At 33.4% G+C, this 17,149-nt stretch overlaps 1 protein-coding gene across 10 annotated transcripts in view; it reads right to left on the minus strand.

Moving 5' to 3' along the window:
• The window catches only part of ADAM32 (ADAM metallopeptidase domain 32), a 170,946-nt gene that overhangs the window by 133,169 nt on the left and 20,628 nt on the right, over nucleotides 1-17,149 (minus strand). For all 10 annotated transcript variants that reach the window (XR_006201592.1, XR_006201593.1, XM_042934793.1 and 7 more), the window contains 6 exons: nucleotides 14,730-14,791; nucleotides 12,267-12,342; nucleotides 9,767-9,843; nucleotides 8,348-8,525; nucleotides 3,186-3,254; nucleotides 200-271 (listed from right to left, as the gene is read on the minus strand). Coding sequence is in view for 8 of the 10 variants with exons in the window: in XM_042934793.1 (XP_042790727.1) it covers nucleotides 200-271; nucleotides 3,186-3,254; nucleotides 8,348-8,525; nucleotides 9,767-9,843; nucleotides 12,267-12,342; nucleotides 14,730-14,791 (534 nt within the window). In the remaining 2 variants the exon portion in view is untranslated. The remainder of the gene's footprint in view (nucleotides 1-199; nucleotides 272-3,185; nucleotides 3,255-8,347; nucleotides 8,526-9,766; nucleotides 9,844-12,266; nucleotides 12,343-14,729; nucleotides 14,792-17,149) is intronic.

Raw genomic sequence — 17,149 nt, forward strand, 5'->3', positions numbered from 1 at the left:
CTAAAGACAAAAGAGGTAAATACATGAAAAATTAATCTTTGTTATTTTACAATAACCATGAAATTAATTCAATGCATTGACAAATCCATGCTCAGTCTATGGCTTAATTATTCAGAAATGCCACGTTAAGTTAATTGCCAATTATAATTTCAAAACTAGTATGAATTTTTCTAACTAGTATGAAAAGGAAAATACTTACTGCATTTACAAGGCCGATAATTTCAATGATTTTATTTGTTACTATCATGCTTTCAGAGCCCAAGTAATCATACTGAAAAACAAAATTAATTTTAAATTGAAATACAATCTGTTGTGTAGTATGTTTGAGATATACTCTCCATCTACTCTCAAAAGTTTGAGACTGCTTGGGAGTTAGATCAGTGCAAAATAAGATAGTAACAATAAAAAAATAAATATAAATTGGACCACTCAAGTATGCCGGTGGGAATGTAAAATCATACAGCCATTCTGGAAAGTTTAACAGCTCCTTTCAAAACAAATAATGTACTGACCACATGACCCAGCAATTGCACTCCTGGGCATTTAGCCTAAAGAAATAAAAACTGATGCTCACAAAAAATCTATACATAAATGTCCATAACAGTTTTATTCCTATTAGCCAAAAACTGGAAACAATTCATATGTCCTTCAGTCGTTAACTGGTTAAACAAATTGTGGTACATTCATAACATGTAATACTGTTCAGTAATAAAAAGTAACTCACTAAACTGGATAAAACTTAAGAAAACATGCTGAGTATTAAAAAATCTCAAAAGGATATATACCACAAGGTAACATTTATGCAATATTCCTGAAACCAAGAGATGGAGAACAAATTAGTGACTGCCAGTGGTTAAGAAGTGTAGGGAGGCAGGGAGAAACAAATGTGACAATGAAGTTAGAACATGAGAGAGTCTTATTAGTGATGGTACTATTGAGTGTCTTGATTGTGACAGTGATTACATAAGGCTACATAAGTGGCCCTACTGCATAAAACTACACACACACACACACACACAAACACACAAATGAGTGTATATACAACTGCTGAAATCTGAATAAACTTTGTGGAATGTGCCAATGTCAAATTCCATATCTATAAATCATCTCTCTAAAGTACAGCATCCCTTGATGTCCACTCTCACCACTCTTATTCAACATAGTATTGGAAGTCTTAGTCTCTGCAATCAGACAACACAAATAAAAAGCATCCAAATCGGCCAGGAGGTCAAACTTGCACTCTCGCAGATGACATGATACTCTATATGGAAAACCCAAAAGATTCCACCAACAAACTGCTAGAACTGATCCATGAATTCAGCAAAGTCGCAGGATATAAAATCAAGCACAGAAATTGGTTGCATTCCTATAAACCAACAATGAAGCAACAGAAAGAGAAATCAAGGAATCGATCCCATTTACAATTGCATCAAAATCCATAAAATACCTAGGAATAAATCTAACCAAAGAGGTGAAAAATCTATACACTGAAACTATAGAAAGCTCATGAAAGAAATTGAAGAAGACACAAAAAATGGAAAAATATTCCATGCTCATGGATTGGAGGAACAAATATTGTTAAAACATCAATACTACCCTAAGCAATCTACATACTCCATGCAATACCTATCAAAATAATACCAGCATACTTCACAGAGCCAGAGCAAACAATCCTAATATTTGTATGCAACCAGAAAAGACACTGAATAGCCAAAGCAATCTCTTTAAACATTTTTAATGTTTATTTATTTTTAAGAGAGAGAGAGAGAAAGCGAGCAGGGGAGGGGCAGAGAGAGAGGGAGACACAGAATCCAAAGAAGGGTTCAGGCTCTGAGCTGCCAGCATAGCGCCCATGGATTCATGGAACCCATGAACCACAAGATCATGACTTGAGCCAGAGTCAGACACTTAACTGACTGAGCCACCCAGGTGCCCCCAAGAATTTACCAAGCTCAACACAAAAAAAAACAAATAATCCAGTGAAGAAATGGGCAAAAGACATACATAGACACTTTTCATAAGAAGACATTCAGATGGCTAACAGACACATGAAAAATTGCTCAACATCACTCATCATCAGAGAAATGCAAATCAAAACCACAATGAGATACCACCTCACACTTGTCAGAATGGCTAAAATGAACAACTCAGTCAACAACAGATGCTGGAGAGGATGAGGAGAAAGAGGAACCCTTTTGCACTGCTGGTGGGAATGGAAACTGGGGCAGCCACTCTGGAAAACAGTATGAAGGTTCCTCAAAAAACTAAAAATAGAACTACCCTATGACCCAGCAATTGCACTACTAGGTATTTATGCAAAGGATACACGTGTTCTGTTTCAAAGGGACATATGCACCGCAATGTTTATAGCAGCTCTATCAACAACAGCCAATGTAGAAAGAGCCCAAATGTTCACTGACAGATGAATGGATAAAGAAGATATGGTAGATAGATAGATAGATGATAGATAGATACATAGATGATAGATACATAGATAGATAGATATATAGATAGATAGATACAGATATAGATAGATAGATAGATATAGAGATAGATAGATAGATAGATAGATAGATAGATAGATAGATAGATAGATAGTGGAGTATTACTTGACAATCAAAAAGAATGAAATCTTGCGTTTTGCAACAACATGGATGGAACTAGAGGGTATTATGCTAAACGAAATTAGTTAGAGAAAGACAAATATATGACTTCACTCATGTGGAATTTAAGATTCAAAACAGATGAACATAGGGTAAGGGAAGCAAAAATAATATAAACATAGGAGAGGGACAAAACGTAAGATACTCTTTAAATATAGAGAACAAACTGTGGATTCCTAGAGGGATTGTGGGTGGGGGGATGGCTAAATGGGCAAGGGGCATTGAGGAAGACACTTGTTGGGATGAGCACAGAGTATTACACATAGGGGATGAATCAGTGGGTTCTACTCCTGAAATCATTATTGCACTACATGTTAACTTAACTAACTTGGATGTAAATTAAAAAATAAAAATAAAACAATTATATAATTTTGAGTATTTGGCTTTTCAGTTTGCAAGTTTTTTCACTGTTCTCTCTCTGACATGTAGTCTAAAATTTGGAATTTTTAAATTCCTTTTTAGCTAGGGATAATCATGCATTCACACCAAATATTTACAGCAAAGAAAAAGAAAAACACATACCAAAGCTTTATCCACCACAATATGCATCTCTAGATAAAGAGGGATTAAATCCGGAACAGTTGATTGTGACTAGAAAAAAGATAAAGAACACTTAAAAGCATATAAAACTTTCATAAATTGTTTATCCTGAGCTTTTAAAATCATTTTCCCACTTTACTGAGGAATAATTGACAAATAAAAATTATATGTATTTAAGGTATAAGATCAGATGTTCATATATACACATATAGTGAAATAATTGCCACAATCAAGCTAATTAACATATCCACCTCACATAGCTACAATTTTCTGTGTGTGTGTGTGTGTGTGTGTGTGTGTGTGTGTGTGTGATGAGAACCTGTAAGATCAACACTCAGGAAATTTCAAGTTTACAATATGCTATTGTTAACTATAGTCATATTACTGTATATTAAATCTCCAGAACTTACTTATCTTGTATAACTGAAACTTAGTACCATTTGGCCAACATTTCACCATTTCTCCCTGTCCTCAGGTCCTGGCAACTACCATTTTATTCCTTGCCTCTGAGTTTGACTATTTTAGATAACACATATAAGTGAGATCATGTATTATTTGTCTTTCTGTGCATGGCTTACTTCACTTAGCATAACATCCTCCAGGTTCATCAATGTTGTCACAGATGGGAAGATTTCCTTCTTTTTTAAGGCTGAATATTCCATTGCATAAACATATTACAATTGCCAACAAATTGGGCACTCTGGAAGAAATGGACAAATTCCTAGAAACATACAAACTACCAAAACTGAAACAGGAAGAAATAGAAAATTTGAACAGACCCATAACTAGCAAAGAAACTGATTCAGTAACCAAAAATCTCCCAACAAAAAAAAATCTCCCAAAAAGGCCACGTATGTTTCCCAGGGGAATTCTACAAGACATTTAAAGAAGACTTAATACCTGTTCTTCTCAAACTGTTCCAAATAAATAGAAATGGAAGGAAAACATCCAAACTCCTTCTACAAGGGTAGCATTGATTCCAAAGCCAGACAAGGACCCCATTAAAAAAGGAGAATTATAGGCCAACATCCCTGATGAACATGGATGCAAAAATTCTAAATAAGATACTAGCAAAACAAATCCAACAGTATATTAAAAGAATAATTCACCATGATCAAGTGGGCTGCAACGGTGGTTTAATATTCACAAATCAATCAACATGATACACCACATTATTAAGAAAAGAACCATATGATCCTCTCATAGATGCAGAAAAAGCATTTGACAAAGTGCAGCATCTATTCTCAATAAAAACCCTCAACAAAGTAGGGACACACCTCAACATCATAAAGGCCACATATGAAAGACCCATAGGTAATATCATCCTCAATGGGGAAAAACTGAGAGCTTTAACTAAATGGTCAAGAAGAAGACAAGGATGTCCATTATCACCACTACTATTTAATACAGTACTAGAAGTCTTAGCCTCAGCAATCAGACAACAACAACAAAAAATAATAATAATAAAGGGTATCCAAACTGGCAAGGAAAAAGTCAAACTTTCACTATGTGCATATGACATTATATTCTATGTAGGAAACCCAAAAGACCCCACCAAAAAATTACCAGAATTAATACATGATTTCAATAAAGTTTCAGGATATAAAATCAACGTACATTAATGGGTTGCATTTCTAGACATCAATAACAATACAGCAGAAAAAGAAATCAAGGAATTGATCCTATTTGCAATTGCACCAAAAAAAAATTAGATACTTAAGAATAAACCTAACCAAAGAGGTAAAAGATCTATACTCTTAAGACTATGTAACACTTATAAAAGAAATCAAAGAGGACACAAAGAAATGGAAAGGATTCCATGCTCATGGATTAGAAGAACATTGTTAAAATGTCGATACTACCCAAACCATCTACACATTTAATGCAATCCCCATCAAAATAACACAAGCATTTTTCACAGAACTAGAACAAACAATCCTAAAATCTGTATGGAAACACAAAAGACCCCGAACAGCCAAAGAAGAAAAACAAATACAAATCAAAAACCACACTGAGATATCACCTCACGCCAGAGTGGCTAAAATGAACAAATCAGGAGACTATAGATGTTGAAGAGGATGTGGAGAAACGGAACCCTCTTGCACTGTCGGTGGGAATACAAACTGGTGCAGCCACTCTGCGAAACAGTGTGGAGGTTCCTCAAAAAATTAAAAATTGATCTACCCTATGACCCAGAAATAGCACTGCTAGGAATTTACCCAAGGGATAGAGGAGTGCTTATGCATAGGGGCACTTGTAACCCAATGTTTATCGTAGCACTTTCAACAATAGCCAAATTATGGAAAGAGCCTAAATGTCCATCAACTGATGAATGGATAAAGAAACTGTGGTTTATATACACAATGGAGTACTACGTGGCAATGAGAAAGAATGAAATATGGCCCTTTGTAGCAACATGGATGGAACTGGAGAGTGTTATGCTAACTGAAATAAGCCATACAGAGAAAGATACCATATGTTTTCACTCTTATGTGGATCCTGAGAAACTTAACAGAAACTCATGGGGGGAGGGGAAGGGAAAAAAAAAAAGAGGTTAGAGTGGGAGAGAGCCAAAGCATAAGAGACTCTTAAAAACTGAGAACAGACTGAGGGTTGATGGGGGGTGGGAGGGAGGGAAGAGTGGGTGATGGGTATTGAAGAGGGCATCTTTTGGGATGAGCACTGGGTGTTGTATAGAAACCAATTTGACAATAAATTTCATATATTAAAAAAAAATAAATTGTGGTTTATATACACAATGGAATACTACTTAGCAATGAGAAAGAATGAAATATGGCCTTTTGTAGCAACGTGAATGGAACTGGAGAGTGTTATGCTAAGTGAAATAAGTCATACAGAGAAAGACAGATGTCATTTGTTTTTACTCTTATGTGGATCCTGAGAAACTTAACAGAAGACCAGGGGGAAGGGGAAGGAAAAAAAAAAAAGAGAGGGTGGGAGCCAAACCATAAGAGACTCTTAAAAACTGAGAATTAACTGAGGGTTGATGGGGGGTGGGAGGGAGGGGAAAGTGGGTGATGGGCATTGAGGAGGGCACCTGTTGGGATGAGCACTGGGTGTTGTATGGAAACCAGTTTGACAATAAATTTCATATTTAAAAAAAAGGAAAAAAAAACAAAACTGGAGGCATCACAATTTTGGATTTCATGCTATATTATAGTCACTAAAACAGTATGGTACTGCCACAAAAGCAGACACATAGATCAATGGAACAGAATAGTAAACCCAGATGTGGACCCACAACTGTATAGTCAATTAATCTTCAACAAAGCAGGAAAGGATATGCATTCCAAAAAGGTCTCTTCAACAAATGGTGTTGAGAAAACTGGGCAGCAACAGGCAGAAAAATGAAACTGACCACTTTCTTACACCATATATGAAAATAAATTCAACATGGGTGGGGGTGGGGAAAAATGAATGAAGGTCGTCAAAAGGTACAAACTTCCAAGCTATAAGACAAATAAGTTCTGTGAATGTAACGTACATAAGGTGACTATAATTAATAATACTGTAATGTATATTTGAGAGCTGCTAAGAGAGTGAACTTAAAAGTTCTCATCACAAGAAAGAAAACTGTAACTATGTGGTGATGGATGTTAACTAGGCTTACTGTGGAATTCATTTTGCAATATATGTAAATATCAAAACATTATGTTATACACCTAGAACTAATAAGATGTTATATGCCAATTACCTCTCAATAAAACTGGAAAAAACTTTTTAAGTATAAATAAATTTTTTTAAAAGAGTCACAGATTCTGAATGTTAAAAGCAAAAGCCACCTCCAAAGACAGGGTGTCCCACCATCCTGCCTTATATCCACAAAAATACAATAAGAGTGGATCTTGGCAGAGCACCAACATTATCCACCACACTTGTTCATCTAAGCCACTGTAAATTACCATTATAAATTCTTAGATGGAAAAAATTCAGTATTTAGTTAACAAAATTTCATTTAAAATTATAAATATATATTATATTATATTATATTATATTATATTATATTATATTATATTATATATAATTTTATATATATCACTAAACACTTTGGTGCTGCATGTACATTTCAAAATCCACTTGAACCTTGTATTATTTGGGGCATAGGATTAGAATCTATAACAGAGACACTAAAATAATAGTGGATTAAACAATGGAAGTTTATTTCTCCCTTACATAAAAGTTTGAAGAGGTATGGTGGTTTAGTCTTGTAAATTCTTCAGGAGTAAGGCTCACTCTACATTATTGTTCTGCCATGAATGGCATCATCCTCATCCTAGTGGACTATGATGTATGAACATGTCCACATTGCAACCAGCAGGAAGTGAAAAGGAGAAGATAAGCTCTCTTCCTTTAGAATTCAATCCAGACATGACAGACATTATACCTGTTCACATGTCACTAGCTATAACTTCTTCACATGACCCTATGTAGATACATGGGAAGTTTGAAAAATGTAGTCTTTTTTCACATGCCCAGCTAAATTGTGAGGGGTTTTGTTTGTTTTTTTAAACTGAAAGAAGATGGAAAAACATGCACTGGGAACAACTAACACTGCCATATATGTCTTTTATAAACTATGCATATTTATGCCACATTTACTTAGAAAAAAATTTTATTTCACAATTACTTTTATGAAAATTAAAACATGAAAGTATACAAGGTGAACACTGGAACAATTTACATGGCTATACATAACAATCTTGCTTTCAACATTTTAATTTTAATTATAGATATAATTTAATGCTGACTCCTTATTTATGAATGCAATCTTTATAAACACTGTCCTTATTAAATAACTTCCAGGAATACAGACACAAAATCAGGAGTTGAACTAAATTAAATTTATATTGAATACACACTAGTTAATTTTTAGAAAGTTATTAATATGTAACAAAATAAGAATTAAAATAAAAATGGGTCATAAAAAAGTAAACGATCAATTGATGCAAGGAGAAAAAGGCAATGTATGGTTCAAAGGAAATTTTAACATTAAGGAAAGATGAGTATGTTCTCAAGGAAAGAATATTTGCTACAGTTATACAATAGGTTAATACATTTCTCTTATACATAAATAAAAGCAATAATTTCCCTGAAAGTAGTAAAAACAACACATACAAACTCACTTTTTCACTTATAATAATGTTATAGTCCACTGGGTTTTGTTCTATGCCTCGGTTATCTTTGGTAAGAGCTGCAAATTCATTGTTTCCATCCCTTAATTTATAAATAAGATGCTGAAATTCAACTACAGATTCCAGAGGCTCAATTCCATAAGAAACATTTTCAAACTGCAGTATTCCTCTGTAAAATTATGGATAAAAATGTTAAGTGCTTTCAATCAATTCTATATGATAAAATTCTGACAGAATCCTAAAGAAGAAGGAGGATGGTAAAGAATGTTTCTGAGCTCAGTATTTTTAGCCAAATTCTTTACATTTTGGAGATAACTCTGAAGAGACAAAGGATCTCCTGCAATCCACAAAACTAACTTTTCATTTCATTCTCTTCATAGTTGTAAAGGCAGAAGAAATTATGTAATCAGTTGCTAGGTATATAAGTATACAGCATTACAGTGATCAAGAAATTCCCTGTCCTCCAAGTCAGTGACTTAAAGAAAGCAACAGTAAATAGAAATCTTAATGAATTTCTCTCTGCTTTGTGTTGGTTTTGAAAACTGCTTATATTGCTTATACAACAAAACTATATGTAATGAGTAATTTTATTTATAAAAATAAAATTTAGCAGTAATTATGAAAATACATGTATTTTCATTAAGTACATAGTCTGAATAAGAAATTAAAAACATGAGTTTAAAGAGTAAACAACTTTCATAACTATTATTTCCTGCAAACAGATTATATTTCAATAGCTAAGTAGTAAGACACTTCCCAAAAACCAAATTTCAGGGTTCCATATAACAAGTACCGAAGAACATTTATTTGTGAAAATAAGGAGCTTATACTACAAAATGAAGGTGAAGAGTTTCCTGACAGAATGGAAAACTCTAGGCATTAAGGAGGAAACCCTACAATTCTTAGAGTTTAAAACAGTGATATTATTAGAAAAATATGAGTACTATATTAATAACTATTTGTTTATATAGAATTTGTCTCCTCTCCCTGAAGGTGATTTTCCTGAAGAAAAAGATTGTTTGTCTTTATTTATCTTTATATCTCCAAACACGAGGCTAGTAGGTGATATATCATAGTACCAAAAATATTATTTGCTGAAAAACTAAGTTATCCTAAACAGCTCTTCCAAGTTGCTCTAGTCATGTACATTCAGTTGTCATTTCTGTAGTTAAGAAAAAATAAGATATAGATTAAAGAAACTAGGAAATCTAAACCTTCAAGGAAGTTAGAAATGTCTCTAGTCAGCAAGGAACGTGAAGAGATACAAGAGAAGAAAGATGTTCACTGAAGGATATCATTGTACATGGGAATCCTCTTCCAGCTCCAAACTTAATATAAACATAACAAATTCACTGCAGCCAAAAATCATTAACTATAGTGTTCACATATCAATGATAGAAAATAAATAACCTCAATCCAGTGCACGTGCTGAGTGTAACAACAGAATTGGGATATCCTTCAACATACCCCTGGTAATAGCACTGAGCCTATGAAAAAAAAAAAAAGTGGTTACTTAGGATTAAGAAAACTTTCTAATGATTTCTTATTTTTATACTTGCCAGAACTTTCTGAGTATTTTCACAGGCTACATGGTTTATATCAATATGAATAAAGTGACACTCAGAAAGTTTCCCTCTATTTGTCACTTTCACTATATTAACTACTCTTCTGATGAATACTTGAGGTTATTATTTTATACCCTGCTTCCAAAGTGTTACCCATATTTTATGTTAAATTACTTTCTAATATATAAATTTAGCTCATCAATCAAAAGACAAAGATTATGAATCTGAATATCTTTAAAAATCTAATATTCTGCTAAAAAGAAACACCTAAAATTTAAAGGCAGAGAAAGATTAAAGAACTAGAAAAAGATACACCATATCAACACAAACCAAAAGGATGATTCTGGACCTATACTAATACAGGAAATGAAGACTTTAAGGCAAGAAGCATTACTAGTGATAAAGAGGGACATTTCATAATGAAAAGAATTTCAACTGACCAGGAAGATACAAATATTCCAAATCTGTATTCACTTAATACATAGCTTCAAAATACATAAGCCCAAAATTGAAAGAATAATAAAAATAAAGAAATGCATAATCATACTAAAAGATAACATTTGTCAGTAACTGATAAATCAAGCATTCAGAATCTACAGAAGATTTAAACAGCATGTTAGCAACCTAATATAAGTAGAACAAAAACTGTAGAATACACTTTCTTTTTAAAGAGCATGGAACATTTACAAAAATGAAATCAACTTCTGAGCCATGAAGCAAGACAACAAATTTTAAAGAGCTGAAGTCATACAAAGTTTGGTCTCTGACCACAATACAATTAAGCTAGAAATACATCAAACATTATCACAGAGAGGGAAAAAAAAAAAAGGAAGATTATATAATTTCCAAGACACAGTAGATAAATTTTGGTGGAAACCAATGTAAGATTTCTTTTTAAAACACTGCTTTATACTGAAACTAAGGGGAGGAAGAAGGAACAAGAAAAAGAAACTGATGGTCCTATCCAATAAAAGTGAAGTGACATGGTGTCCAAATTCAATCTTTCAACAAATTTTTGTTATGCTAACCATGTGCCAGGCATTTTTCTAGATACTGGGGATACATCAGTGAAAAAAAAAAAAAAAAGATGAAAATCCCTGCTCTCATGAAAATTATATGCACTGGGGAAACAGAAAATGAAACAAATAGATAAAATTACTATGAAGAAAAATAAAACAGATAAAGTAAGAGTGTATTAAGGTTAAGAGTTCAACTTAAAATAGGGGGTAGTCAGGGACTAATAGAGTAATTTTAAACAAAGGCCTTAAGGAAAGGGAATCTTGAAATCTTGAGAAAGAGAACAATATGGATTAGAGAAAATAGAAAGTACAAAGATCTTGAAAGGAAAACATGTCTGGTATGTTAAAGAACAAGGAGACCAATATAACTGGAACAAAATAAACAAGGTAGACAGTAACAGATGAAGTCAGGCAAAGAGGACCAGATTGTGTAAAAGCTGTAGGATATTGAAATGACTTCAGTTTTCACTTTGTGAACAATAGGAGATCATACCATGGAAGGTTCTGAGCACAAAAACAACATAATGTGTCTAGGCTTTAAATATGATCTGTCTGGTTGCCATGTTGAGAACTAACTGAGGGGATGGGCAAGGTATAGAAACAAGGAGATTATTCAGGAAGTTACAGTAATAATCCAAACATTTACTTGGAAAAGAGTGGTATCAGTGGATGGAGACAGAGGAAGAGGGTGGATTCTGGGTAGAATCAATTAAATTTATTGATGGATAGGATGAGGGTTAAAAAAAGTTTTAAAATGTATGATTTTGTGTCCAATAATATTTGTGTTTGCTTCTATTAGTCTTTAATTTATATTCATTTATTCAATAAAATATAAATAAACTAAATAACCAAATGGCGCCTATATTCTAGGTAGAGTAAAAGCCTCAGTCCATCAAGTTTGTCTTTAATTTACTAAGACTTCGGGAAGACCTAATAGTGAGGGAAATGAGGCAATAAATGGATTCTTAACTATATCACCTATGAATAGTGTTCTGTATTAGGAAAACATACATTCAATGTAAAAAAGATTTTAGGGACACCTGGGTGGTTCAGTCAGTTAAGCGTCTGACTCGATTTAGGTTCAGTTCATGATCTCAATGTTTGTGAGTTTGAGCTCAGCATCAGGCTCTGTGCTAATGGCACAGAATTCTCTGTCTCCCTCTCTCTCTCTGCCCCTTCCCTGCTCACTCTCTCTCTCTCTCTCTCTCTCTCTCTCTCTAATATAAATAAATAAATAAATAAATAAATAAATAAATAAATAAATAAATTTTTTAAAACATTAAAAAAGATTTTATAAATCTGTAAAATATAGAACTTAAATCTTACCTGAGCATCTGAAGGATATGAATTCACAAATCCTTGATTATACACATAAACCATAAAATTATGTGCTAAAAAAATCCTGAATTCAAAAAATGAAAGAATATTAAAAGTTATTCTTTCCGAAGCATATAAAGCAGTGCTCAGCAAAGTAAAGTAATACCCCCAGGCCAAATCTGACCTACTCTGTCTTTGTAAATAAAGTCTTATAGGAACACAGCCACACCCATTAATTTATGTATGGTCCATGGCTGCTTTCAAGCTACAACAGCAGAGTTGATACATTTTCATAGAAGTAGTATGATCCTCAAAGCCTGGTATATTTATTATCAGGGCCTTTATAGTAAGTCTGCAAACACGATAAAGGTAGTATTTTCTTTTGACATGTATGTAATTTATAGTCAAAGCAATATGCACTCAAAATAATTTTTCTATTTTAATGAACTCCCTTAAAGAAAATAAGAAGGGACTACAAGATGAGAGAAAAGGCACGGTAAAATTTACAAAGATATGAACTAGATATAGGATTATGAGAATTTTCCATTCTTTCTTTCTTTCTAAATTTTACTACCACGCATATATATTACCCACATAATAAAGTAGAAGCCGTATTAATCTAAACATAGATACTAAAACCAGAAGTTCAACATTCTCTGGTATCATTGCCTACACTTATCCTATTTTAGGTATGCTTCCTCACCTCATGGTCACTCTTCAATTCAATGTAACATAAGCAGACCACCCACACTAGCTAGTTGGGAATCCTCTACTAAAAGTGATCTCATATAGGTTACTAATGACCCTCTAGTTGTCAAATCTAAAAGGCAGTTTAAAGTCAAGTAAAAGTAGTCTGACATACACATACTGTTGACCACACTTCCCTTCTTTAAACTATCTACTCTTCAATTCTAATCATACCATTTCCACCTGGCTTCCCAAATATCTTTCTATATACTTTTATGAGTCCCTTTATCTAGATCCTTGCTTCTTCCATGGTATTCAATTCTGGGTTGTTTTTCCTTCTCACCTTTAATATTCACCCCATCTTTACACATTTATCTTGTTCATTTCTGGTGCTTCATTTATATCCACATAAAATAGATGGCTTTGAAATTCATACTCACATTCTAAATTAAATCTAACTGCCAAATGGACACTTCTGGAATATCCCGCAAGCACTTTATATGTAACTTTTCCAAAACTGAGCCCTTATTGCCCGTGACTCAGATCTGTTCCCCTTCTCCTTCACTGCCAAACCAAATCTCTACTATCACTATATCCAATGTTAGCTAATATTTTTCCTGCCACCTCAGTATATCTCAGAAAAAAAAAAAAAAGCCCTACCTCTACAGACATAGCTCTGCTTTTCATTATTTCTCATATAAGTTATTTGCAAGAACTTTCTAATTGTCATTATGCTGTCATAATCATTATGCAAATAACTTCCCAAACAATACACACATGCTCTATCCATCTCCTAAACTCCAGTTCCTATAATGCTTACCACTGTTTATAGTCCTGATAAGATGTTCAAATGCAATTTGAGTTCTTTCACTTTCCCTCTTATATACCTGAGAAGATCTTTGAGTTGTCATTTATCATATTCTTCCGTTCTGTCTAAAGGAGTAGGTTAACTGTTCTTTGACTCAATGCTATTCTTCAGCATTTTATATAAGGAATCATTTGTTTATACACCTGTCTCTAAGAAACTTCCCTTCAGGCAAAAAAAAAACTATGTTTCTTGTTTCTTAAAAAGCATTCATCTGAGCCTCTTTCTTCTTTTTCTGCCAAACATTTTTGAAAAAGTTATTTACACTTACTACTTTACATTTCTCACAATTCATCTCTCCCTCATACTATGTAGTCTAGTTCTATAACCAAAATTTAACTGAAACTATCCTATTGAAGGTCACAAATTAATTCCAAGTCAATTTTTCTCAACTTGTTTTCCATGAAAGAATTAAACCCCACAGAAAGTTATTTCAATTATTTTCTCAACTCCCTAAAGGATGGTACATAAGTAGTACTATTTTCCATAAACTATACACCAGCTTGCACAAGCATATAATCTAATTTCCATATTAAATTCCTTATTCCATATCCCTATTGGTAGGCCTGCCTCCCTCATCAAACTCTAACTGATACAATCAGTTACAGACTTACTTCTTATTGCAATAGCCTGCCCTGATTATATAGGTCCTTCTGGGTCTGCCAACAACATAAGATCATATAAATTAATCTTCAGGAGGTGAGTCCCTATTTTTTTCTGTTCCTCCCCACTATTCACAAAAGACTACTTAAGGCATTAGGAACAAAAATTTAATTAATTCACAGGAGAGCATCTGCTCATCTGAGACAACTAAAAGGTTTAATAACAACTACATTAATTATTTTTAACACTATTTTTATTATAATTAAATAAATTCATATCAATAAAATGAAATACAAAACTAAAGAATAAAAAATTACCTTTGCTTAAGATGTATAGTGTATAGCTTCTGGTCTATTGTAATAATATATGATATCCATTCCTAGAGAACCCAGAAAACTAAGCTGATCAATGTGACAGAAGCAAAACAAAAATTTTACATCAACGCATTCCTCCAAACAATCCCTAAAATGTCTTAATTAAAATGTCTGTGATAGATATGATTTAAAATCTGCAACAATATATCAAAAATTATAACATATACTTATTATATAATCCATTCTTACTATTTCCACAAAACTAAGTCCAACCTAAGGATTTATATAGGATTAGAAATCTATATTTAACTGAAGTTTAAGGTCTTCTGAAATTAGAGACTATGTGTTATGCTGTAATATCTATTTAGGGGACATCATTGGGATAATAAGGTATCCTGTAACAGTGAAGCTTATTCCATTAGGCACAAAAGATATTTATTTTAACTGTTTTCTTAAAATGTATTGTCTGTTTTCTATTTTTTCCAAATAAAAAATTCTTGAAATTTGGTATTGTTTTTGACTCTATCACTACCATTCCCAAGTTAAAACATAAATAACAAACAGTAAGTTGTAATATCAGTAAGTTGCTGCACCTGAGTGATGAGATTTAATCCAGCCAAAGAGAACATGTAAAAAGCAAGAGTTTGAGCATCACTGAAAAAAAAAACAAAAAAAAGCAAAAAACCAAAAAAAACCTTAAAGCATTTAAAAACCAAAAAGACACAAATATCAGAATATAGAAAAAGATAAGCCTCCCAGGGTCTGTGACTGCCAGCCCTGCCCACCCACAAAAAATTCACAAAGGGCAGCACAGAGAGAGCATGATAGCTTGGGATCACTGTAACCCCAAAGTCAGACTGGGGGTAGACATCTGGTCTGACTGCAGGTCCTGCCCATCAATGAAAGCTTCTCAGGGGACAACACAGGGAGAGTGCTCTGCAGTAGGCTGACTGTAGTTCTGGCAAACATATGCTCTGACTCTATTCAAGTCCAATGCAGTCCCAGACTGGCTCCTTAACAACACAGGGAGCAAACACTGCACACGAATGGCAAAGAGAGCCATTATAGACAACTGGACTAAAGGTAAACACATCTCAACCACAACATTAGGGCACATGCAACACATATAGATAACATTCCTGAAACACCAGGATCTGGTAAATAGGGGACATTATACTTCAGGGCACTACAGGATCTCTTCTTCATAAAGCCACTATTTTCAAGAGCAGGAGACACAGCTAACATTCCTAACACATAGAAACAGACACAGAGAGTTAGACAAAATTAGAAGATAGCAGAACATGTCCCAAATGAAAAAAATAAAATGAAACAAAACAAAACCACAGAAAAAGAGCTAAATGAAATGGAAATGAGCAATATGCATGATAGAGAATTCAGAGTAATGGTCATAAAGACACTCACTGGATTTAAGAAGATCTGGGACAGAAAATATTAAAAGAACCAATCTGGGATAAAGACCTCAATAACAGAAACTAAAATACACTAAAGGGAATAAATCTTAGACTAGAAGAAGGAGAAGAACAAACCAGTGAGCTGGATGACAAAGTAATGGAAAGTAACTAAAGAGCAAAAAGTAAAAGAACAATAAAAATGAGAATAGGTTAAGAAATCTCAGCAATACCAATAAATGTAGTAACATGAACATTATAAGAATCCAGAAGGAGGAGAGAGAGAAGAGGGAAGAAAATTTATTCAAAAGAATAATAAATGAAAACTTCACTAATCTGGGGAAGGAAACAGAAATCCAGATCCAGGAGGCACAGAGTGCCCCCAACAAAATCAACCCAAAGGGGTCCATGCCAAATAATAATTAAAACAGCACAAAGAAATAATAGAGAATTTTAAAAGCAGTAAGAGAAAAGAAAACAGTTATATACAAAACAAACCCCATAAGGCTACCAGCTGATTTATCAGAAGAGACTTTCCAGATCAAAAGGGATTGGCATGATATATTCAAAGTTGAAAGGAAAAAAATTGGCAGCCAAAAATATTCTATCCAGAAAGGATATTCAGAATAGAAGGAGAGATAAAGAGTTTCCCAAATGAACAGATGTTAAAGGAATTAATCACCACTAAAACAGCTTTAAAAGAAATGTTAAAGGAGATACTTTCACTGGAAAAGAAAGACCATAAGTAAGGGTAAGGAAAAGAAAAAAACTCACAGGTACATATAAACATAATAAAAGTAGAAGATCAATCATTTATAAAACCAATAGGTAGATTAAAGCAGTAAATCAGTCAAAAGATTCACAAAATAAAAATATGTAAAGTATGACATCATATACCTAAAATGTGAGGGAAAGGAATGAAAAATCAATGCATTCATAACATGTTCAAACTTAAGTGACCATCAACTTAATACAGAACAGATATAAACACAGGATGTTATATATGAACCTAAT

This window comes from Panthera leo, chromosome B1 (genome assembly GCF_018350215.1).
Source record: "Panthera leo isolate Ple1 chromosome B1, P.leo_Ple1_pat1.1, whole genome shotgun sequence".
NCBI lineage: Eukaryota > Metazoa > Chordata > Mammalia > Carnivora > Felidae > Panthera > Panthera leo.